Source organism: Haliotis rubra, unplaced genomic scaffold (assembly GCF_003918875.1).
Source record: "Haliotis rubra isolate DU_JTF1 unplaced genomic scaffold, ASM391887v1 Scf446, whole genome shotgun sequence".
Classification (NCBI taxonomy): Eukaryota; Metazoa; Mollusca; class Gastropoda; order Lepetellida; family Haliotidae; genus Haliotis; species Haliotis rubra.
The window spans coordinates 546099-570523 of NW_025767131.1; the positions used below are offsets into that span (position 1 = coordinate 546099).

General features: G+C 40.2%; 1 protein-coding gene across 1 annotated transcript; it reads left to right on the forward strand.

The window, feature by feature from the left end:
* Positions 1–5205: 5205 nt before the first annotated feature.
* Positions 5206–8867, forward strand: LOC124289654 (beta-1,3-galactosyl-O-glycosyl-glycoprotein beta-1,6-N-acetylglucosaminyltransferase-like). The gene is made up of 3 exons (XM_046726259.1): positions 5206–5609; positions 7417–7643; positions 8572–8867. Exons 1-3 carry the CDS (start codon positions 5206–5208, stop codon positions 8865–8867), a joined length of 927 nt encoding a protein of 308 aa, XP_046582215.1.
* Positions 8868–24425: the final 15558 nt, after the last annotated feature.

Below are 24425 nucleotides of genomic sequence, written 5' to 3' on the forward strand. Positions count from 1 at the left end.
CAAACCAAGGGTATGGATTTGTCAAACCAGTGACCAACTGAGTAAGCAAATAGCACAGAAACGTTGCTTTTACTATAAAGAAGCAGTCGAAATCCGTAAAATACTTCTCTTCAAAAGTTTAGACTCAATTGAAACACTCACTATATGTCATGTGTATATACATGGTTACATCAAAGATTGATTTCTCCACTAACTTGGGGGAACAATCTGCAAACCTTATGCAGCTGAACTGCACGAGGATCATGCAACAAATTGGTGAAAAGCATGTGCAAATATCGTGCATGTGAACAACTGCGTTGTGGTGTAAAATTTTGTTCAGAATTCGCCAATTTTCATCATTTACTGAACTCATGACAATAATCTTTTGGGGGGCGAACTGGCTAAAGTGCCAGGCTAGTGATCCAGCGAGCTTGAGGAGACGGGATCGAGCACACCTGTGACCGGGTGTAAAAACCTTGGAGTCAACTTTGTGTGCAGACTGTTTCAGTGTTGTCACAACCCCTAATGTACAGTCACAACCCTGTGCACTTAAAAGAACCCACGAATGTTTTCAACGTTACGAATTATTATTACAATACATCATTTCATGTGTAAACAGTACCTTTGAACAGTATGGCATATGTTGCAAAATTTAGTTTAGAACAGTTGCCTGAATTAAGTGGCTATATTTACACAAGTGAGTCTAAACTTTTGAAGAGAAGTATATTTTTGTTTATACATAACTGAAATAGTCTGAAACAAAAGAAACCCGGAAAACTAAGAAATCACTGGTCAGTATAAAATCTCTGTTATTTACAGGATAAAACGTCACAAAGAACATCATCTATATGTTAAGGCATCTGCAAAGGTCAGTCTGGTCCGTATGATAGCATGCTATTGCACGGTGTGTATAATATTATAACAATCAACCTATATTTTCAGAGGGACAAAGGAAGACCTTTTACCTTCTGAACCGTCTGACGATGAGTCAAGTTTCTATTCGGACAATGACCTCAACAGTACAGTCACCAGTTTAGTGAGTGTGGACCTAAAACCGTTGGATACAAGAGGTTATGGAGAATACCCCGATATATTACAAAACAAAGAAGGACCCTTCTCAGTCCATGACTCCCCGGCAATTCAGTACTAGACAGTCTTCAAATATAGTGATTTCGACATAGACGACTTTGGACAGCATCATCCATACTGGCCGGACCACATGGGGAATTATGATATGATGCTTGTATCATCAATATGCTATTAAATTATGTTTAATGTATCATGTCTTCATGTCACCTGATGTGTCACGTTTTCATCTGATTAATCGGTTACAGCTCAGGAACTGGTCTTACTATGTGCAATGTCTTCCTGATTTTTGCTTCGATTGTATGTAGATATTTTTTAATTAGGTTATTTTGATATGCCATGATAAAGTTGTTTTCAAATACATTTTGAATCATTACCGAATTATATTGAGAAGCTATGATATTAACTTTATTAAACTTTGGTGAATATTGAAACTATATTTCATTCTGTCTAACCCAAATATGAGGAATCTGTACATTTTGCACCCTGTTTTGCCAATATGTAGCTGTTTTACCGCGATTTTGGTGTAGGAACAACTTATGATTCCAAATGTATCAATATGACTCGTTATAGCCCTCGACTCTTTTACAGATTTTACTGACACAACGTTTCCATTTTCCATGATATATCTACATATGTAATAAAGGATCAAACATATTATGGGACCAATTTTATACATATACAGATCTCCTTGGCCATGCTGTTGCATAATGTGTTTAATTCATTGATATCTGAACAGGTATATATAACTCAAGAAAGATTTTTTGTTTTATATCAAATATGGCGCACCACATATCGTCGCTGAAATGTCTTTCCATACTTGCAATCCAAAATATATCAATAAAAGTTTTACACATGTTTCGAAAGTATACACCGATGTATATTGATTGCTGAAGAGGAAGGAAACAGGTATCATCGTAACGTTTCGGATCATACGTTTGCAGTATCTCGCTTAGTGTCTAGTAGTATTTCGATCGTGTTGTCATTTTTTTGGCAAATCCATTTGTCAAGTCTGTACTAAATTTAACGGGTGTATTTACGTTTCTGTACATATCATGCTACATAATACATGTGTAACATTTCTCTTTAAAACCAGAATCTGAAAGAGCATCATATTCAACATAATATGTTCTATAAATGTTGTTTGAAAGATAAATAAATGTTTGCGCCAGTTGCCTTTTTTGCTGTTGAATTTGCTGTGAAGACATATGGTTACACGAACCGTATCAACCATTAAACAACTGTACTATTGACAGAAATTGGTGTAGTAAGACCTGACTCAACGCTTGTTCAGTTGTCAATGACTCGTATAACAGAACCGGACGATCTACAGTAACAACTTTTCTATAACATAAATAGAAATATTTTCGTACGCATACAAAACGCCAACAAGCCTGTTTATAAGCTGATCTATCGGTGGCTGACTCCAGTATTCTTAAATAAATAAACACTTGCAATAGCAAAACACATCAGATGGAGCGAGGTATATCCCATAGGCATTGTTGGTAAGTATAAGACTTAGAAAGACTTTAATCACATAATATATCTGTGCGTGTTGTATAACATGTAAGCTGAGACCTGTATCATGGGGAAATAATGTTGTTTGTTATTTACGCCGCACTCAGTTGAGCTATACAACCACAAATGGAAGGATTGGGTTGTACACATAGCTCCATCGAACCCGCGTCGAGTATTGAGACTCGAGGAATGAGAAGCACTTCTTAACTGCTTCCCTTAGGTCCATATGTTGCCAGCACTGTTTACTTTACTTCTTGTGAAACATAGGTTTTCTTCTATGGCCTTAATTAAGTCACACCACGGTTATAGTTTGTATATACAATGTTATTCACTTACCCAAGGCTCTTGTGTGGTTTGTGTCTCTGTTGCTTGCTGCCGCACTCGACACTTGTATAGCCAATAGATGGCGATTTTTGCAATAATCATGAGTGAGTGAGTTTAGTTTTACGCTAGACTCAGCAATATTCCGGCTACATGGCGGCGGTCTGTAAATACATGAGTCTGAACCAGACATTCCAGGGATCAACAACATGAACATCGATATTCGCAATTGGAATCCGATGACATATGTCAACCAAGTCAGCGAGCCTGACCACCTGATCCCGTTAGTCGTCTCTTACGACAAGCATGGGTTACTGAAGATACATTCTGACCCGGATCTTCACGTGTCTTTGAATAACCGAGAGTACACAAGACAATACAGTGTCAATACATGAGCCTCAGTCTAAACAATTCGGAAAGCATCTCACCACCTGCACTCAATATTATCAGTCGCCTCTGACGATAAGCACAGGTCGCTGAAGACAAGTTCGAAAAAGGATAACCACGGATCGTAGGTGAAATGATAATACGTTGACATTGCTTAGATGCAACCAACAAAAATAAACATAATTAAAAGATAATTATCATTTTTTCATGACATATAATATACATGGCTGATTATGAAAAGACAAATGAACAAAATTACAAGCCTACATTCGCAAATCAAAAGTGCAATGTTTTGTACTTGGGTTTACTACCCTCGAAACGAAGCACCCGAAGCACTAACACATTCGCTGGCGTTGCATACGAAATGAAGGATGGGTTTAACTGAATTAAACTCTGGTTTCTTTATGAGCTAACGTTTGAACCACTAGGCCCACCAGCCTCTCCAGGTTTACCGTCCGTACTTTGGACATTATGTTATGGTTAATTGTTTGCATCGATTGAGCGTGACGTTATGAGATGCACCTGTAACTGTTCAAAGTTTACCATATGATGCGCCCCTTGAGTGTGATCAGGTGCATGAATGTGTAAACATTTCGTCGTTAAGTATCGATTAACTGCGACCACAACCATGTACATTTTGTTGGTTCTACAATGTACTGCAAGCGAAATACAGATCGAATTCCCGGTAATGCGCAGTATTTGCGATTGGCACATATTTTCTTTCCGACAATATCAACACTGTTTATCTGATCCGGGAAATAGGTAGGTTCAGATATTGTTTCCATCGTACCAAACTACAGATGACAAGCGTTCTTTGACATGTGGGTAATACATGAAAACACCAGAGTGAGGGAGTTATTGAACAAGTGTGCGGGTTTTACTCATCTTCTAGCATATTTCTCATATAGAATAGTTTATATGTGTGTTTGTTATGTAAAATGTATTCATTCCAGAGGCTATTAGTCTTTGTGACCCTGCACTCAGCAATAGTCCCGCTATATGACGTCAGCTTGTAAATAGGAACGCCTGGACCAGACAAGCCAGTGATCCTTATAAGAAGTCACCCGCCATATGGTTCCTTATAAGAAGTCACCCGCCATCATGACTACTCCCAGTTTGACTACCCGTCCAATACAAAATCGGTTCCAGTCAAATGGTTCTTTATTACTAGCTCTCCCTCTCGCTCTCTATATATACATATTATACATAGACAGTGTGAAATCGGTTAGAATTGAAGAAATGATATCTGTACTAAGGATCTTCAGACTTTTGTCGTGCGTGTGTGTGTGTGTGTGTGTGTGTGTGTGTGTATTATAGTGGTTGAACAGTCTACCTGGTGGGGGGATATATGTGTATATAAACAGTTCACGGAGGACTGCAGATAATCAGCCAATTTATTCATTTTAACCACATCGCTACCTAAAGCTCGTTGCTGGGCACCTTTTTTGTTCCGTGAGGCCTAAGGGTATCACATTTATGAAACATAAATATAATTAATGTTTCCAATATGCCTCTTTTTCAGAAATGGCCAGGATTTTCACCCGGCGAAAGCAGCTTCTAATGACACAGACTGCCATACTGTCGATAATCTTCTTCACAGTACCGGTGTTTTTTGTGCTAGATAACATACCCGACAAATCTCCCCAGGAAGAAATATTCACTCATAAGTCCCCATCGCAAATGGAGACATGGCCGCATCTGTCCAACTGTTCGAAGACAACACATCGACGTTACCCGTCACCAGGACAAGACGTTTCTTGCAACAAAATAACATCAGGTGACACAAATGAACTTATAAAAGCCGAATACTTAATGTCAGTATCTCTGAAATCAACACTTATGGATGAAATGTTTCCTTTGAAGACACGTGTCTGTCATGAATATAGACATGAAGCAGGTTACATCAATCAAACTATGACAAAGGACGAAGAGGATTTCCCTATAGCATTTAGCATAATCGTGTACAAACATGTTGAACAGGTGGAGCGATTACTACGCATGTTATGGCGACCGAATAACGTGTATTGTATATCCACTGACGCCAAGTCAAGACAAGAGTTCGTGGAGGCGGTTGTATCTATAGCCAAATGCTTTGACAACGTATTTGTTTATCCAGTGCAGGTTGATGTGCAGTGGGGGACGTTCACAGTACTGGAGCCAGATCTGCTCTGCATGGACCTGTTATGGAAGCAGAATAAAAAATGGAGATATTTCATTAATTTGACTGGGCAGGAATTTCCACTGAAAACCAACTATGAACTTGTTCAGATTCTGAGAGCTTACCGTGGTGCTAATGATATACAGGGAACATTCAAAGAGTAAGTAGATATACAAATATGTAACAGTCCGTTTGTCATTGCTTTTTTAAATGGGGGGTAGGTGACATGCGTTGTCACGTTTTTATGGTTTCAACCCAGAACATGCAATCGTGACATTATAAGTATGTTTAGGACGCTTTGAAACCCTGCCTTTTTTATCAGACGTTTTGAAATGACTGCATTTAATTCATAATCGGTTTGAGGTCAGCTTATGCGGAAGGAGACAGCATATCAGTATATCAGCCGGTTTTGCATATTAAGACATCACGTAGGTTCTCTCAGTTGCAACAGGTTTTCGTTCTGGGTTTCAAACCAAACAATATATCTGCATAGGTTATCTGCATATCTTAATAGGTTAATGTCTTCCCCCAAACAATATTGAGACTGGCGTAGTGGTGGGCCTCGCATCACTACCGAGTTTTCTTGTACATTAAATAATCCACAGTGGTTAATATGCAGACACTACCGTATCATTACGGTATGCCATCTGACTATTCACTGACCTTTTCGTAAATTTCAGTATATACAGGCCGGCTGGTTGGATTGCATTGACGTAATGACGTTATTCTGACCTCACATTATAATAATAAGAAGTCATCTTCTATAGCGCACAGTCTCCAAACACCAAGTGATTGCTCGCGGCGCTTAATCAGAATCCGATTCTTATTACCCCGGATTAACCCAAGCTGTCTGTTAGGCGCTAGAAGGTTATAGTCACATGATTTTATCCAACCGCGTACCCATTTTCTGCTGGGTGAATGAACAAACTCATTTGCCTAAGATAAGATCACATGCATCACATGTGCTTCACATGTGCTCACATTCGCATTTGGTCTGGGTACGCTGGCGATCCCAACATTAATTTTAAAGTATAACCATATTTTGAAATAACTGGATTGTAAATTGTAAACAAAAGAAATCCTAACTGTCGTACGTGTGAGCTCTTATCAGCTATTCATTGTTATTCCCCGCTTGGTCAACATGTACGATTTTTCGGTTCTTAATATATACATGTTAAACTAATATTATTATCAATCAAGCCCGAGACATGAGGATTGTTACTTCTAGAGGATATACAGTAAGCTAGCAGTATACAGCTTCAGCTTTAAAATATTACACCCCTAAGTACTGTAACGAGAGTGCGAACACAGATCGTCCAGAAGGTAGTGTACCCGCCCCGGGTAGTGAAAGGTCTGTGGGTGCGATGCCTGGGTACCCGATACAAAAAGACGTAGTCGTAGTTACCATGACTGGGATAAGACAAGAACTAACTGGTCTCAAGTCAGTATACAGGGTCTGAGTATGGCACACATGTTTAACTGCGGTATTGCGTATCAGCGCACGAGCACGCAAAAATATGAACAGCCAAAAAGGCGACGTCCATGAATATGAAAATACGAAGAAGCGCTCATAAAATCGGAATTAGCAGGCTGAATGCATACTAAACATGTGTGTTAGTTGTTTAACGTCGTATTCTGCCGTATTTCAAGTATTTGACGATTGCCAGTAAAAATCAAGAAATCTAGAGACTGATATTTTGGGGGTGGGGTAGCCTTTTGGTCAAGGCGTTCTTGTCTCGCCGAAGACCCGGGCTCGATTCATCACTTGGGTATAATGTGTGAAGCCCATTTCTGGCGTCCCCTGCCATGATATTGTGGGAAATTTGGGAATATTGCTAAAAGCGTGTTTAAATTTAACTCACTCGCATTCACCTTACAGGTTACATATTACCTGACAATCTGTTCAAAGCAGCTTCAACCCAAACGACCACGTACACTGACACTGAAAACCATTGTGTGTTCTGTAGGGCCGATGTGGATCGGTGGGCGGGTGCAGGTGTACCGCCGGCTGGTTTGAAGCCAAGGAAAGGAGCGGTTCATATAGTTGCATCCCGCGGTTACGTCGACTACGTTTTACACAACGACGTTGCCATGTCGTTGTTACAGTGGGTGAAGAAGGTCCACGTTCCAGATGAGGCTTTCTTTTCTATGCTCAACTTCAATCCTCACCTGGAGGTGCCTGGATCCTATACAGGTAGGATGCATATTGTTTTGTTTGGTTGTTACGCCGCGATCTGCCATGTTCAAGTTACGCGATGACGGTCTGTGAAAAATATAATCTGGGCCAGATAATCCAGTGCTTGAAAGATTCCTATTGTCTGTGTACGATGACAGCAGTCAAGTCAAATCACCCGGTCACAATCAGCAAGGTTGCTTAGGGCATATAGCAACCTATGATCCTTCTTTGGCTGGGATGAATTTCAAAGATCTTGTACAATGCTTTATCAACATTCTTGATCAGGAGAAACAATGTTTGCCAACGAACATATTCTGACTCGATTATGTTCACATTGCGCTGAAATTGGTATACATCTTCTACGGCGTAAAACATCATTTACTCACGCATCTATGGAGGTGAGGGTGGCATGGGGTTCTCAAAGAGTGGAGATGAAGCATTCAGTCGTTGCCAGGGTTCAACCCTCCACAAAGATACAATATACTTATGCCCAATTCTGCGCTTCCAGAGAGCGGTATTACTGGAATATTGCTTAAAGCGTCTTCAACCATGCTCACCGATTCTACGGAAAGTTTAAAAATCACCCAAGCAGCACATGAAGGATTCTGGAATGCCCAAAGCAACCTATGCTGATTATAACGGCCGATTTTACTTGATTGCTATTATCGTACCCAAACGATTTCGATTACATACAGACTGCCCTCGCCTTACTTGAATTAATACCTGATCGCGGCGTAATAATATTGTTGCCAAATAAATTGTTTTGTGACCACTATCGTACTCTCAGTATGACAACTGGCTGTTCAATGACAAGCAGGAGACATTAATTAGTATGACATGATGTTCGTAGAAGATTGCCACCTTAGAGGCATGGGTTGTTAAAAGACGCAAATGGCAGAGAAACATAGAGGAGTTCTTTAATGTTTTGATACTGTTTACCTCCCAGGTGACGTGGATGATGGCAAGCGGATGTTTCTTGGACGTTACAAACTGTGGTTCCCACAACACACGTGTTCTGGAAGGATTGCCAGGAATATATGCATAATGGAGGTTCGAGACGTGCAAAATCTTGTCAAGGCACCGGAGCTGTTCGTCAACAAATTCTTCTACGATCATCACCCTCTGGCGTACGACTGTCTGGAGGAGTGGTACCACAAGAAGGTAGACATGGAGAAGAAAGGCAAGCTGGATTTTAATACAACCTTGTATAAAAACAGATGGATTACTAGTCACCACTTCTAGTCTGTGAGTGAGTGAGTTACTGAACGTCACATTGAAACCTGGATCTCTTAAATATGAACAGGGAATAATCATATCACAGATTATTAACCTCTTAACAGCGAATTCCGGCATCATCACCTCTATTAAGTGTCAGGGGCGGATACAGCTTTTTGAGAAAGGGGGTGGGGGGTTGGGGGTGCACACTATCGAGAAAAGGAGGGGTGCACACTTGATTTTCACCCGAGTTTCAATGGTCATTTAACAAACTTTCAGCACAAGGGGGTGCGCACCCCAACCCCCCGGGATCCGCCTACGAGGGTCCTAGTAGTTTAAGGTGCCGAAAGTAGCTGTGCAGAGCAGCATCGCTTGGATGTCACAGTAACCTTTGACTCTGTCTTTGAATCACCTTTTCTTTCAGGTTTTGATTGCTGATTTGTCATTGTAATACCCTCAGATTTATACTGGTAGGCTATAGACTATTAACTGAAATATTGTTCAAAGCAGCCTTAACCTCAGTCCCCAACCCTGACGAGTTCATGCTATTGAAACAGGCTGAATAGAAGGACTGCCATTTGAGAATTCAAAGGCTCAAACATATATTCAAGTCACTGTTATGCTACTGTCGAACTATTGTATATGTTGGTCTATCTATCTATCTATCTATCTATCTATCTATCTATCTATCTATCTATCTATCTATCTATCCAGCAAGAGTTTGGGCGGATATGTAAACAGACTTTTCACCAAATGGGTAACTTATGTTGTTGAAATTGTAAGATCGCTTGGTAAGTGTCTATGAATAAATGTATGTCATGTACATCAGGTCGAAACATTTGTTGAATAAATACGTATAAATAAGTATTTGTAGAATGATCAAGCTGACAAGTGTTGTTTTCGGTATACAGGGTTCATCGTCAGGCCATACATTTCCACAGCAGTCTGAAACATTGAGACAAGGAAAGTTGATATGATTTCACTTTGCAATACAAATTCATGGACGTAGTGAGGTAGGGGTGTCGGACGCGAAATGGAAGACACAGAACAGTGTTCGGACACCATAAGCTTAACGGTCCTATTTTCGAAAGTATGAACTTGTCATTGAAACTAATAATTGCAACACAAAATGGGCAGATGAACCGGAAACATATCAAGGAATCATCTGTCATGTACTTGATCGTGCCTCGCCATCCTACACATCGATGATCAAAGTTACATTTACAAACCTAACGTTGATTATATAATTACCCGAGAACGCAGAAAAAGCCAAATGAAAACCACACTGTATCCGGTTTACTTTCGCCAGATTGACTTATGAAGGCACTGGTATTCTCAACGAAGCGGCATGCCTTTGAAGAAATGGTTGTTATTACAAGTGATTTACATCGCATATTCTGCTCAGGGAAATGTTTGCACTGATGACAGGAATCATAGCAATTGTTAAAATTAATGAGATCATGTCTACAGGCTCACACACAGTAATTAAAGAGTACAAATCCCATCTGCAGTCATGTGAAACATAGTCTTCAGGATTACAGATGTATCTTCATATCAAATCTGTATTTTGATACGATTTGAATAATATCATTTATAATATCATCTTACAGCCTACAAGTTTGTTAAGTGCATGTCAATATGAATACAGTTATTGATTACAAGCTCAACACGACTGACAAATACTTGAAAGTTAATATGGGATGTTGAATAAAGAAAAACATATTGTACTGACAAAGTTTGATCGGTTCTTGGCTTGCCTATGTTAATACAATTATACTTTTAAAATTTCATATACTGGTAGGATATACACGTGGACATACAAAATTTCCCAACGTCGGGCATTTTCTGGATGAATTGTTCCTCTCAAAATAATGGCAAATCTAATTGCAACGAACGAAAAGATTTCCCCAACATGCTTTATGGGATCGAGATGTGCACGTGGTTTCCTAGCATTGTAGCCCATGAAAACTGACTTTGTGTTCAGGGGATAATTATCAAAATTTGGTACTACAACCATGTAGTTTGGACAGGGTACTTCTCCGCCCAGCTTAACGAGGAACACTGCATAAACTGTAACTGTCCATGCAAAATCAATCACTGTGGTATCATGATCATACGCTTACGTCTGTCATGTTTGAACATTTAGACATTTTTATAATTGCTTAGACACGTCGGGTACATGCGATTCATCTTAAAAGGTTCAGTGCTTGCATTCTATAGAAAAGTCCAGAGGCATATTTTCCATAAGAATATCTCTCGTCGTGGAACGTCAGAAGCATTCGTAAAATATGATGCATGTGTCTTGAAATCAGCACAAAGAAGGCGGGGAGAGTAAACAAGGCTGTATGACAAAAAAGATGACTTCAACTTTCCAATTGTCCTTTATCTATATTCCGAGCTATATTGCTACAGTTCCAGCCTTTGGCGGCGTAATATGTCGTAACTTTTAATCATGCTCTATCCACACTATTTTCAAAGAGCGTTATGCGACTTGTTTAGAAGGTGTTTGATCAGGGTCTCTCATTAAAGGTTTTAAAAAGGTTTTGGCTACCAAATTTGGCTCCCAGACGAATCAGTGACAAAAACGATGCCTGATGCAGTCCAAAATGTGGCTTGGTTGTTCCGGGCTTTTTCAGGATGATTAACTGGCTTGCCTCTGAAATGATTTGTTCCAGCTTTTCTTAAATATCTGGTATCATCACTACTTGATCGTCAGACTATGTACCTACTCCTCAAGTAATACCCACAGTTCAGTGCAACGCGGAGTGCATCTGTTAATGGCATTCACATGCTTCAGATCCGTGAAGATATGGGCTAGAATTGGTCTTCAGCAACCCATGCTTGTCGTAAGAGGTGACGAACAAGACCGGGTGGTCATGCTTGCTGACTTGGTTGACACATGTCATCGGTTCCCAATTGCGTGGATCAATATTCATGCTGTTGATCACTGGATTGTCTGGTCCAGACTTGATTATTTATATAGCTTGAATATTGCTGAGTGCGGCGTCAAACAAGCAAGCCAGCCAATCTCTGATACATTGAAGTGATGACATGAGGATACAGCGTCAGAATACGCTCTCAGTTTCCCACATGTAGAGAGAGATTATTTATTCAAGTCTCACCCAGTACAACATATAGTTAAAATACATAAAATAAATAGCATTTTTGTTGATGTATCTGATGAGTATGTAATGCGCTTCATTATACCTCGACATCCTTTGACGTTACGCATGTTGGGGGCCACTATTCTTCCTAGCAACGAATTGTTTATTCACATAATACAATGTATACCACATAAGCCTCCCACATGCAAACGTACAATAAAAACCGTTTTCGAGAGGTGGCTTTAAATTGCATGGCTTAAATTGTTCTCCATCTTAACAAATAAGTGTTCTTTGTAAATACCAATAACTTTGGTGATAAAAAATAAGAATGTACAAACGTCATTCGATGTAATTATAGACTCCACAATGAATAATTCAGATGTATCTAATGAAAATACCATCCTTTGATGGCGACGAGTGACGTCAATGTAAATATTCCATGGCTTAGCTTGTAGATATAATTGGAACAGAAATGGAAAATTTAAAGATAACTGTCTCAAAACAATGGCCGTGCAAAATAATTAGAAATAATATCTCTCCTTTTGTAAACTCTTTTCATATCTCCACTTTTTAAACGCTGTTTAGATTCCTGAATTGGTGATTTCACGTGTCTCGGAATATATCTATATATTCGCTTGGTCGCCAAGGTGCACAAATGCTAATACAAATCCGATAAGATATATTGATGAATGCAATATCATTATAATTATCGAACCAAAATAGCGTCAATGTTGACTTTGGTGAAACCAACTATCGCCCTCGTGGTCAAGCGACTATCATGCGGTGGGACTTTGTCTCGACGCAGTGCATCAATTCCCATGTTTTCAGGCACTGCTTTACCTGATTTGACCGTGGAGTTAAACAATTGAAATACAGTCTGGGACATGCGCATGGACGAAATTACGGGTCAGTTACTTATAGATGTTCGATCGTGCATTAAATATGGACGGTGCTTGCAGCGCAATATAATAAATATTCTAGTTTATGTCAATCGCCGAAACTAGGACTTCGGTTCTTCACGAACACGTTGGCGGTAGTGTGATGGGGTGGGGCCTTGGTGTAGGAGTGGGGATGTGTGCTTGGAATTGAACATTCGCTTGTTACAAACCAAGGTGAATAGAATCATACACAAACACATTCAAAAAGCAAGCCATTCGAACAGAAACTACACGGGAATGTAAAATCAAGACATGGTATTGTATGGGATATGGTTATTGTCACTGATGCGTCAGATCTGGAACATTACTCCACGTCTCCATGAAACCTTGAAATATTGTTCCGAAAGTGAGTGAGTGATTTTAGTTTTACGCCGCTTTTAGCAATATTCCTGCAATATCACGGCGGGGGACACCAGAAATGGGCATCGCACATTGTACCCATGTTGGGAATCGAACCCGGGTGTTCGGTTTAACCACTAGGCTACCTCACCGCTCCGTTCCTAAAGTGAATGTTGTTATCTTGAAGAAACAACTTTTGAAGAAGAGTCAAACGATGATCTTTGAAAATACCACATGAAGAACGTACTCGATTGAGACTAAAGATTTGGAAATTACCAGGACACAATGGGCCATATGAAAGTTGAAGTCGACGTCAAAGCAATCCCTCTTGAAACGAAAGGTTGGAAGTGCTAGAATATTGGGGACAATACAAGATTAAGCATTGGAAATGCCGTTTTATGACTTTCCCGCAGTGGAATTAGCACCAAAAAAACAGCTGAAAACCACACGACATCATTCAATCCGAGTATATACGGGCACTGATAGCACATTGGTCCAGTTTTCGTTATATCCATGGTTTTATCTTACACAGCCTAAAACAGATCCTGGGTTTAACTAAGTGATAAACCTCAAATACAGACATCACTGCGGGCATTCCTCCTACATTGAGTTGACACAATACTGTTCAAAGAGGCGTTAACTCAGCTCACTTCCTTGCCAGTGTTAACCCAACTATCTAGCCTCACACTTACACTCATGGACGCCCTGACATCATTACTAAACAAAATCAACCTACTAAGACCCCGTCTGTATATCACGGGTGTTTGTGTAACCTTTGTCCATATATGGCGACTAATATCCCTGATTTCGCATGGATACCCATATCTTACCATGACCTCAATGCAACGATACAGCCTGATTTACGACAACAACTGCACGCGAGTAATTGTCTACAACTAAATTTTTAAACCTATGAATAAATGTCACTTTCAAGTGTTTCCATGTCTCTACCCAGGAAAGGAGCCCATGACTTACAACCGACATTTTGACATCGCCCGAAGCAGTTTTCGTTATCTGGCCATTGAGCAACGACGTTTTGGAGAGCCATACATCAACCCTTGACAACATCCAATCAATATCTTGGGATAGGTGAACTTCTAATGAAGACCTCTTATGAAAACGTTAATGCTCTGTCATAAGGTGGGTCATAGTAGTGTCTGAACAGAATCACCAATCAGACCGTGCCAAAGTGTCAAAAGCGAAACTTATTTATTACCTACGGGCAAACAGAGATATGATATGGAGAACAAATCTTGAACAAATCTAATACTACTTTCGAACTATTACTACGCCCTGTTACAAAACTGTAATTATAATGCACGAAGAAGTCTGACATGAAAATGTTATCTTTCGCGGGAGATTTAGGTATTTCTCTTTATCAAAACCGAGCTAAAGGTTAGTGTTGCTGTAGGTCTCCTAAAGCCTCATTTGCAGTTTGGGTTGGATACTCCGTAAATGCAGAGAATAATTTGAGAGTTGACAATGAACATTTAGTCAGTAAATGGAAACTGACCAATTGTTACTGGACTCTATAATTCCCCAGTGAAGAAGACGTTGGCGTAAGGTACTGTTCGAAGTTACTCCAAGTTTCACATAAGCAGGTCGCACTGTTGGTAAGGACTAATTTGTCGCTTGATTACACTGTTAATTTATTTTCAAGTGATAATTTGTTTAAAACTCAATCACTCACTGTATTTAACAATAGACCACCAGGGCGCGCTGCATGTACTAATACTAGCACAGAGGACGCCAGAAATCGTACTCCACGTGAATCAAGGAAAGCTGAATCACACAGTGTGGATACAGGAAACAAATAGTTCTGCCTTATATTCAAATATTTTCCACAAGAGAATGTTTTTGCAAAGCTTGAAATTAGGGATTGGTTTTAAGTAGGAGAATATCTTCCCACCTATTCATTCCTTTAAATTAATGAGCGTCGGCACCATAGCATATAAGAAATGAAGAATTACTCGGACACTCCCCTCTACTTCAGTACCGGCATCCCAATATGACACTCAGACCATAGACTGGTGCCGCCTACTAGTTACTGATGCAGCTGGGACGAGGAAACACCACGTGACGTTAATTCAACCTACGTCACATCATAGCTAGGTCTGTTGGTCAAGGAATATGTCCTGGGGGCACGGTATTAGTGACATATATCCGCCTTCAAAGGTCACGGGTTATCTTGGCAGGACATTCCCCACCATTCCGAACACATGGTGGATATATTCTTACAGTGATACGAGTGCTTGGATATAACCGATATGGCTAAAAAGCAGTTTGCGTGACCGATTCGTGATCTTATATCCGAAGCCAAAATTCCACTTTATTGATACGTTTTCTCGTAGCTAACTTACCCCTCACAAAAGCTTTCATATGTTACTTCGGTTTGACTTTAGGTTTGAAATGGTATTGTATTCTTTTCGTGGTAGGCTACCATTCCTTCTCGTAATGACCTTCCTACTACTTACAGCCGTCATTGTGAGGTTCGAATCACATATTGGGATGTATCGAACAATATCTTCGTGAAATCAGTCCTGAGCTTGGGCGTCTTCTTTAGTAATTCCGTTGTTTCAAACTGCGTTGTGTTATTTAGAACTTATGAGTTACGCCAAGATTTTAACCACTTGCGTTTCTCTGACATTTCCTCCGCCATCACGCAAATCATGATGATGCATTTCCAAATGTTACAGTAACATGTCTTTCAGAAATTTGTCAAAAAGTAAGATATGTTATATTTGGGATTGAACTTTCTTGTGAAGTACAGATCGTAGAACCTCTCTGGAGTCCTACCAGGATTCAAACCCACACTCAGTCGACAGAACACAGTCAGCGATCTAACCTACTAAATCATCGAGACAACTTCCGACAACTGATGGGTCGGTGGGGTAGCCTAGTGGTTATTGCGCTGGCTCGTCACTCCGAAGACCCGGGTTCGATTCCCCACATGGGCACATTGTGTGAAGCCCATTTCTGGTGTCCCCCGCCGTGATATTGCTGGAATATTGCTAAAAGCGACGTAAAACCATACTCAGTCACTGGTGAACAATACACTCACCTTTATAAACACCTCCCTCCTCATATTTGAGACGAGTTCATAAACACAATACTCAGGATAAGGCTGAGTCGTTCAGTCGACCTCCTCTTACCAGAAATGGTTTTTGAGGCCATGGAAAGATGTTTCGGTTTTACTATACTCGATTTCATTTTTCCTTCATTTGTGTTGGCAAGCAGGATGAACATTCCAATAAACTGGACGTGAGATGTCTTTTGACGTTTACAGACATTGATAATATATGAAAAAGAATGACAAAAACGAAACTAATTTGAAGGACGATAAAGGACGAGGATTACAGTAATTAGTCCAAAGGCATATTGTTTGCGTGTTAATCAATACTCCTCTTCCATCCAGATGAGCAATCAATGAAAGACTTGTACGTGGGCCATTGTAGCTAAAAGCTTCCTGTATTTCAGTGGCAAATTCTTCTTGGTAACAAACGATGCAATCCTACGCAATGCATTTACGTCAATGTACAGTTGTGACACAAAAGATATAGACAGCCAGGCCGTATATTTTCATGAAAAAGAGCCACTTAAACATGCATATCCTGAATTCAATTTCTGACAAAACATGTATTATGTTACACAAACGAGAATATGAAAGTATTGAAAAAGAAATCGATTATCCAATGACATGCTTTGTCACCTGAGTAGCAGCGGAATCAGTTGAAAATGGGAGAAACAGCTTAAAATGTCCTGAAATTCGCTCTGAATATTTATCAGCAAATTATCTGTGAAACTACAAATATTTCCAAGTACAACTTCGTCTACTGCTTCCATGTCAACTGCAGTCTTTCCGAGGGTGACTTCATGGATAGTGAAGCTGGTTCAATATATATTGCTGTGGCCTAAAAATGAATCGAATGATACTTGATAAGGAGTGAGTGAGTGAGTTTGGGTTTACGCCTCATTAGCAATATTCCATCAATATCACAGCGGGAGATACCAGAAGTGGATTTCACATATAGTACCCACGTGAGGAATTGAACCTGAGTCTTCGGCTTGACGAGCGAACGCTTTAACCACTTGGCTACCCCACCGCCCCTACATAATGAGGAGCCCTTTTGTGCATTTCACGCTTATGGTCACTATAAAGGGTGCAGTGTGGCATCGGTGCTGAATATTGGTCGGTTTGTTGTCTAACGCGTACTCTGCGATTTACCAGCTGTCGGTACATAATCTGGACCAGAGAATCCAGTGATCAAGTGCATGATCATCCATCTACGCAGTTGGAATACTGTGACATGTGTCAACCAAGTCAGCCAGTAACTTTATCCCGTTAGTCGCCTCTGACGAAACGTGTTGGTTGCTGAAGACCAATTCCCAGACCTTCACGGATCTTTACATTGAGTGTGGGTATTCTAACCCAGATAGCATTCGGACGTTGGCCCAACGTTGGCAATGTGGGCAAAAACATTGCCAACGTTGGGCCAACGTCTGAATGCTATCTGTACATTGGGCCTTGGACACTTATTTCAGTACTTGGGTCCAACGTAACCGTTTTGTAATACACGACATACGTTCCGCGATCAGTCCAACCTTGGGCTCAGTTTGCCATTCTGATCGAACGTACAGTCACTGCATTTTGTTGCTCAACCAAACATAGGCTGATGTATGCAGAGTCGTTTATAGCGTCCCGTGTGTTGCTTTCTAAAATGTAGGTAACTATTCATGTATGCATGTTATTATAACAACAGGCAAAAGTAAATATGCTTTAAATGATAATGAAATAATGCATCTTTCAAAACATATTCATGAAGACATCTCCTCGGCTATAAGGTCTTGATTATCATCATGCACCTGTATTATCATACACGGGGCACAATTCTGATGGTTCATGATGCGAAGTTTTATCATTAGAGCCAGACACCAATTCACGTGTTTGCGAAAAATATGAATAACGCTCAAGGAAGTCCAAATGTTCACGGAAAAAATAACATCATTCATCTACAGAAGGGCAGCAGTCATGACTTCCAACGGGCCGGTCGTCAGCCTGTGACGTCACGTCAAGACAACCATGTTTGGTTGGTGCATCTTCGGAATGGATAACAAGCCCAGACAATACACAGGATGCCGTAAATTAGTTAAACGTCTTGAGCAACACCAGCGTTACGCTCATTTCTGCCTCCACGTCAGCCTAAAGCATTCCCAGTTTTGTTGTAGACAGCATCAGAGGTTCAGAAGACAAGACACACTTGAACAACTCTGATAGTCGTGCAAAGGTCTACAGGAAAGTATTTTAGCGATGCTTACGTTACTCAGGGTCGACAGTTGAGGGTGAAATGGAATAGAGTTGCATCTCAACTCATGGGAGGACACGCTCATCATTGTTATTATAACACAACCGGAGATCATGGTGTACCTTTGTACAAATACTGGGACGTAACGCCAAATTGCAACAGGATTAGGAACACCTACGTATTGCACATGATGTAACGAATGTTTGAGACAGCATGGCTTTGCTGTCCAGTTAGGCCAGCTGTCCGACAGACCTCTCCCGAACAGAACATTTCAGGGTGAGTATGGTTGGATGCCTACGACAGGACCGGCGCCATCCGGAAACGTTATCTCAGTCGGGCTAATCTGTGGTTGATATTTCAGGAATTGGTGAAATTTCTACATTCGTCAATGACAAGTGTCGAACCACCGTCTTCAACATCCGATACAAGTTTAACCACTCTGTTTATTGTGACAAAGTTCAAGACTTTTCTTTATATACATTCAACGTCCCCCTTCCCCTGGGTTTTCAGACGCCTTTCAGTCCGTAAATAATAATCCGCTGGGACCCTTATTGTACATAAATCTCCCTAAAGCGCAAATGCTGCATCTTCCCATTGTGGTTTTTTTGCTTATAAAAAATGAAATGCAAATCGGTGGTTTGAGATTAAAGTTTGTTACACAATCCCAGAAGCATTTACCAGTCGCTTCAGGTGAAAGACAAACCAATAGGAGATTTATTGCGTGGTCGCCAGCGCCCGTATGAGTTAAATAATACATCCTATGCATTCAAACTTAGTAACAAATTGTATGGTGCCAGGATCGAATTTCAAAGACCGCATCACTCTCCAGCTGTGCATACAGAAGCTGGTGTTATGCGGTTTAGATGACCTGATGATGGCTTGTTCCGATGTCAACAGATAAAGGTACACTGTCGTACAGTCATTGACTTTGGGAGACTGAGACCGGTCATCCGTGTGTTGCTGCATAGTTACTGATGTATATTTATCTCATATTGCCTGTTACCAACACAGACCGTGTAAATCAAACTGTTTATTGTTCACTTCAAACCTAAATGCCTATGCTTGTTGTAACCTAGTGGTTTGGCACCATTGGTTTGGTCTCGGCTCCTTTGTGGGCGATAGTTACTCGTACGTAGGCGGTGTGATTATACATTAAGCACTGTGAAATTACTCCAACCTCAGCAAACCTAACACCTGAAGCAACATTCTTATTTATAAATTTAAAAAAAGATGGATGTACAACGACATGATAGCTGTCACATTTCAACAAAGAAGAAAAAAACAACAGAATGATACTTCAGTCACATTTTCGCAATACTTTCTACAAATCGACATGAATACATTTTTACGTCCAGCTGAAGAAAGTACATAACTGTAGAAGAACTGTCACGGAGCATTGAAATGTCGGTGTTATTGACACTGTGTGCATTTTACTGAATTTAATGAGAAGAATGTAGAACATATCTTCTGTACAGATCATTGATCTTGACTTCGTTGTATCATTATTCTTTACATGTACCTTTTACCAGTCAGTTCCGATGTGATAATGATAGAACAGGACACAGCTGTCTACATTTCATCTTCTTTTTAGTTCTAGATGTTGTAATTTATACCTAGATGAATCGTAGACATTGTTTCTTTGTAGTTGGGGTAAACATTAAATTGTCCATTTGATAGCTAATATTCCGCACAAAGGTTCTCTTCTTATCACTGACTGTCATAGAAACTAGTCCAAAGAGGAACGATTTATGAATAGAGTGTGACCATGAATAATTAATCCTGAACAAAAGTTTCCATTATTTACGGGACTGATGCATACTCATTTATCTAGTCAGCCTTCCGATATTTAGTCTATATAACACATGAAATGTCACTTTAATGAACTTTGTTATGATAAGAATCATTTTTGTGGTGTCTTTGTATTTTTCACAAAAGAACCAACTTTGGACAAATGTTAGTCCAAATGATAGTGCCCAAACATTCACTGTCACTGTTTTTAATGATTTTTCACATCAACAAGGATAAAATGATTGCTTTGCTAAAATATAATCATGAGTGCCAAATGTTAGCACTATCCGCCAAGCAGTGCCAGGAGTGTCTGTCAAGCTGGAAAGCATGACAAAGTGGAAAGGCCCTTTCGCAAACTGGCATGTTTTGTCTTCAAAGTATTCTCCTATACAACTGGTGAGAATGGGTTTTCGTTGAATTGACCCTTCCACAGCTGCTAGACATGTTTTCCAGAAGTAGGGATGATGGTACGATTGTGAATTTATCGTGAATCGTTTGGTTTATGAATTATCATCAAATTACCATGGCACCATTTCAAGAAAAGTTTCAGAAATCTCCTTTCCTGTCCAAACGGTGGCACGTGAAAAACATGTGTGAACTGTGAAGATCCGGATTAGAATTGATCTTCAACCCGCCGTGCTTGTCGTTAGAGGAGGTCAGGCTCGTTGAACTGGTTGACACATGCCATAGTTTCCCAGTTGCGAACATCGATAATTATAATGTCAATCACTGGATTGTCTGGTCCAGATTCACTATTTACAGACCGCTAAAATATTGTATAGCTAAACTATTGCTTGGTGCGGCGTTAAACAACGAAAGGGCGTTAACAGCAAAAAACAACAACAAACACCTTCCACCCCAAAAAAAAACCACAAAAAAAATAAATAAATAACAATTAAAAAAACAAACAAGAAAATACAATAAAGACTGTGATAAGATGTTACGGGGGATCAATGGAATGAGTCAAAATTGGAGCTGCACCGGCAACACGTTTACCGCAAATGCCATTCGTCATGGGGTCATATTGGTCCTTCACTAGTCAGTATCGTGTTTGGCAGCCATTGGCAGTGAAACAGGCTTTCAACCTCGCCTCTGACGACACAAGATCGCCAGGGAAGACTGTCATTCCAGATCTGGACCAAAGATCTCACATATGTTCAGTGGGCGACAGATCTGGCCAAGGTAGATGAGTGCCGGAGGGTTCTTTTGTCCAATGGAGTCTGTGACCAGCTGTGCGAGTCGTGCATTGCTCTGCCGTAAAATCATGTGACGTCTGTAGGAACGGAAGGACGTGGGGAAGGATAACTTCCACGTCACTGTACATGTTCACCTGTCATACTGTCATCAATGGCCACGAGAGGGGTCCTGTACATGTGATGTCCACCGTCGATCCCCCATCCCAATACACGCTCTCACTACCGAATGCAGAACGTTGAGCACGATGACGGCCATCACAGCTGTCAAGATGAAATCTATACACATCTGTGACGAGGACCCACCGCAAGTCCTGTAACATTTACCAGTGAAAGGGGTCGTACAGCTGGACGTCTTGGTCGGATGTTATGCTCTCGTAATCGATTCTTCACACTTCTTGCACTAATCGAGCGTAAGCCAAGAATGCCGCCGGCAGTGAAAGTTGCAGTCTGAAACCGATTTCGCAGGTGAACCAGACGGATATGATTATCTTGCCGGCGTGATGTTTTTGTGGACGTCCAAAACGTTGTCTTTCCCCGTTGGTACAGACCCCAGAGTGAATGTATTATGTTACCTATGTATGACTTAGCAAAATAATGAATACAGATAAACTACAATATTTGTAGCTATCCAAAGTACACAAAAAGCCGAAAGTTACTACAAGAATTCTGATAACGATCCTGTGATATCGCTGTGATATCCTGTGATATATATTGGATAAACGTTTCCATCAAACTAACTTAACTGATGCTATTATTTTGTACGGAAGTGACAAACTAAAAGTTTAGCTTATGGAAAAATAGTTTATTTTCGAAACATATACAAATAAATGTATCACTTACATTTGATGGATGAAAGTTTATAACTAAACCAATGACGTCTTAATAAACGATTTGATTGTACAGACATACACTATTCGATTGTGAAAATTGATCAGTCGTCTATCTACACATATAAATACAAGTAAGCACTTGTCAATATAGACAAGGATATGTTCTAGTCGTTATAATATTCTTGTTATCACAGGCATAAAGTCACACATCGTGTTATCAGTATGTGAAAAATAGAACATCATCTATTATGATGCACGCCTCTTACGTCATCAATATGCTTGATGCAGTGAAAAACGGAACACAAAATCACATTGGTTTTTTTTAGTCATCGTTTGTTGTTGTATGATACCTTAGTTCTTGACCAAATTTACAATTTGTTGCATCGTTTAAGTTACTATCTGAACTATATCGACGAATATCGTTGAACATCATACCTTTGTCGCAAACATTATCTTACATTACCAAATAAACAAATATTGGAGCTGGTTGGGAAACCTGTTGGTTAAAGCTGTTTGTTTGTTGTTTAACGCCGCACTCAGCAACTTGCCAGCTAGATTAGTGGCCTGGACCAGATATTCCAGTGATTGACATCATGATCATCGACATACACAACTCAGAATATGACATGCATTAACCAAGTTAGCGAGCCTGATCACCCGATCCTGTTAGTCGCCTTTTACGACAAGTATGGATTGCTGAAGATCGGTTCAAACTCGGATTTTCAGAAACGCATTGTGATGCATAAATGCATGTTCACCACGATTTCTGTAAAATATGCCGCTTGCCACCATTGGTACATTTTCGTAAATTGATATATGAAACAGACTAAAGGAAGTTTTGATTCAATATTTAAATGTTAGTGTCGCGGATTAATCCTAAATTAATAGGATATCTCGCCATAAAAAGCTTGGTGATCTTAACTGCTTTTGAGTATGTGGCACACATACCATAAGAGCACAGTCGGCACCTGAGACAGCCAATTGTAAGTTTTGTTTCAATAAATATAGTCTGGGATTGTCAAGAGTGAGTGGGTGAGTTTTACGCCGCTTTTATCAATATTCCAGCAATATCACGACGGGGAACACTAGATATGGGCTTCACACATTGTTCCCATGTTGGGAATCGAACCCGGGTCTTCGGCGTTACGAGCGAACGCTTTAACCACTAGGCTACGCCACCACGCCGGATTGTCAAGAAATGAGAATTCGCATTGTAACAAGCGATACAATTACGAACGTGTGCTGAATTTACATCGTGTAGCCTACAGGGACACCAGACTGAGCTGAATTATCAAAACCAAGTCTAAGTGGCTGTGTAGTCTTTAAGCATATAAACCAATATTGACATAATCTCATCAACCAAGCAACCCCCAATACCAGAGCTACCAATGACACAATAACATGAGTTTACTGCTTGTTGATGCCTGATTACTTTGTAAACGCCACGTATACCTGATGATACTGAGACGGATGATGTCGCCATTTCAACTCATTCGTCCCTTATGCTGAACATATGATTGTGGGTTGTAATCTCAGATTGTATTCTGGCTTTGACACTACCATACCCGTGCGTATTGGTTTCAACACAGACGTAACCGACTGAGGGATTTCGGGATTTCCTACCCCAAACCGTTTTGTGTCATATGTAACGTATGTTAAATCTGGGTTTACTCTTTCTCAGTAATGTGCAGACGCTAGTACCTTTAAGGACATATTTTTAGATTGAGTCCCATTCTGGAATCGAACCTATGCTCTCAGAGTCTCCAAATCATCTGCACACAAAGTCAACGACCTAACCCACTGTGCCAATGCGGCTTCCAATTTTGTTGACGATTAGGTACGTACTTGGCTGTGCATATGACAGCTTCTGCTAGTCAGGAATATGTGTCTCACTCAGATAGTGTGGGTTCGAATCCAGGATGGGACGCAACCAAAACAGATGATGGAATCTGTACCCCACTGACGAATCTATTACAATGAAAAAGTGTAATCCCAAATGTGAAATATGTTTATGCATTTGACCACGTTCTGAAGGGCATTCAGAACAGATGAAGCACAGATAATTAACACTAACAACGCTATTTTCA

What these genes read in the sequence shown, in the direction of transcription:
- LOC124289654 (XM_046726259.1), top strand. Translation starts at nt 5,206, where the DNA reads ATGACAAAGGACGAAGAGGATTTCCCTATAGCATTTAGCATAATCGTG. An exon ending in ATACAGGGAACATTCAAAGA is followed by an intron (nt 5,610 to 7,416) that starts GTAAGTAGATAT and finishes TGTGTTCTGTAG; the next exon opens with GGCCGATGTGGATCGGTGGG. An exon ending in GGTGCCTGGATCCTATACAG is followed by an intron (nt 7,644 to 8,571) that starts GTAGGATGCATA and finishes TTTACCTCCCAG; the next exon opens with GTGACGTGGATGATGGCAAG.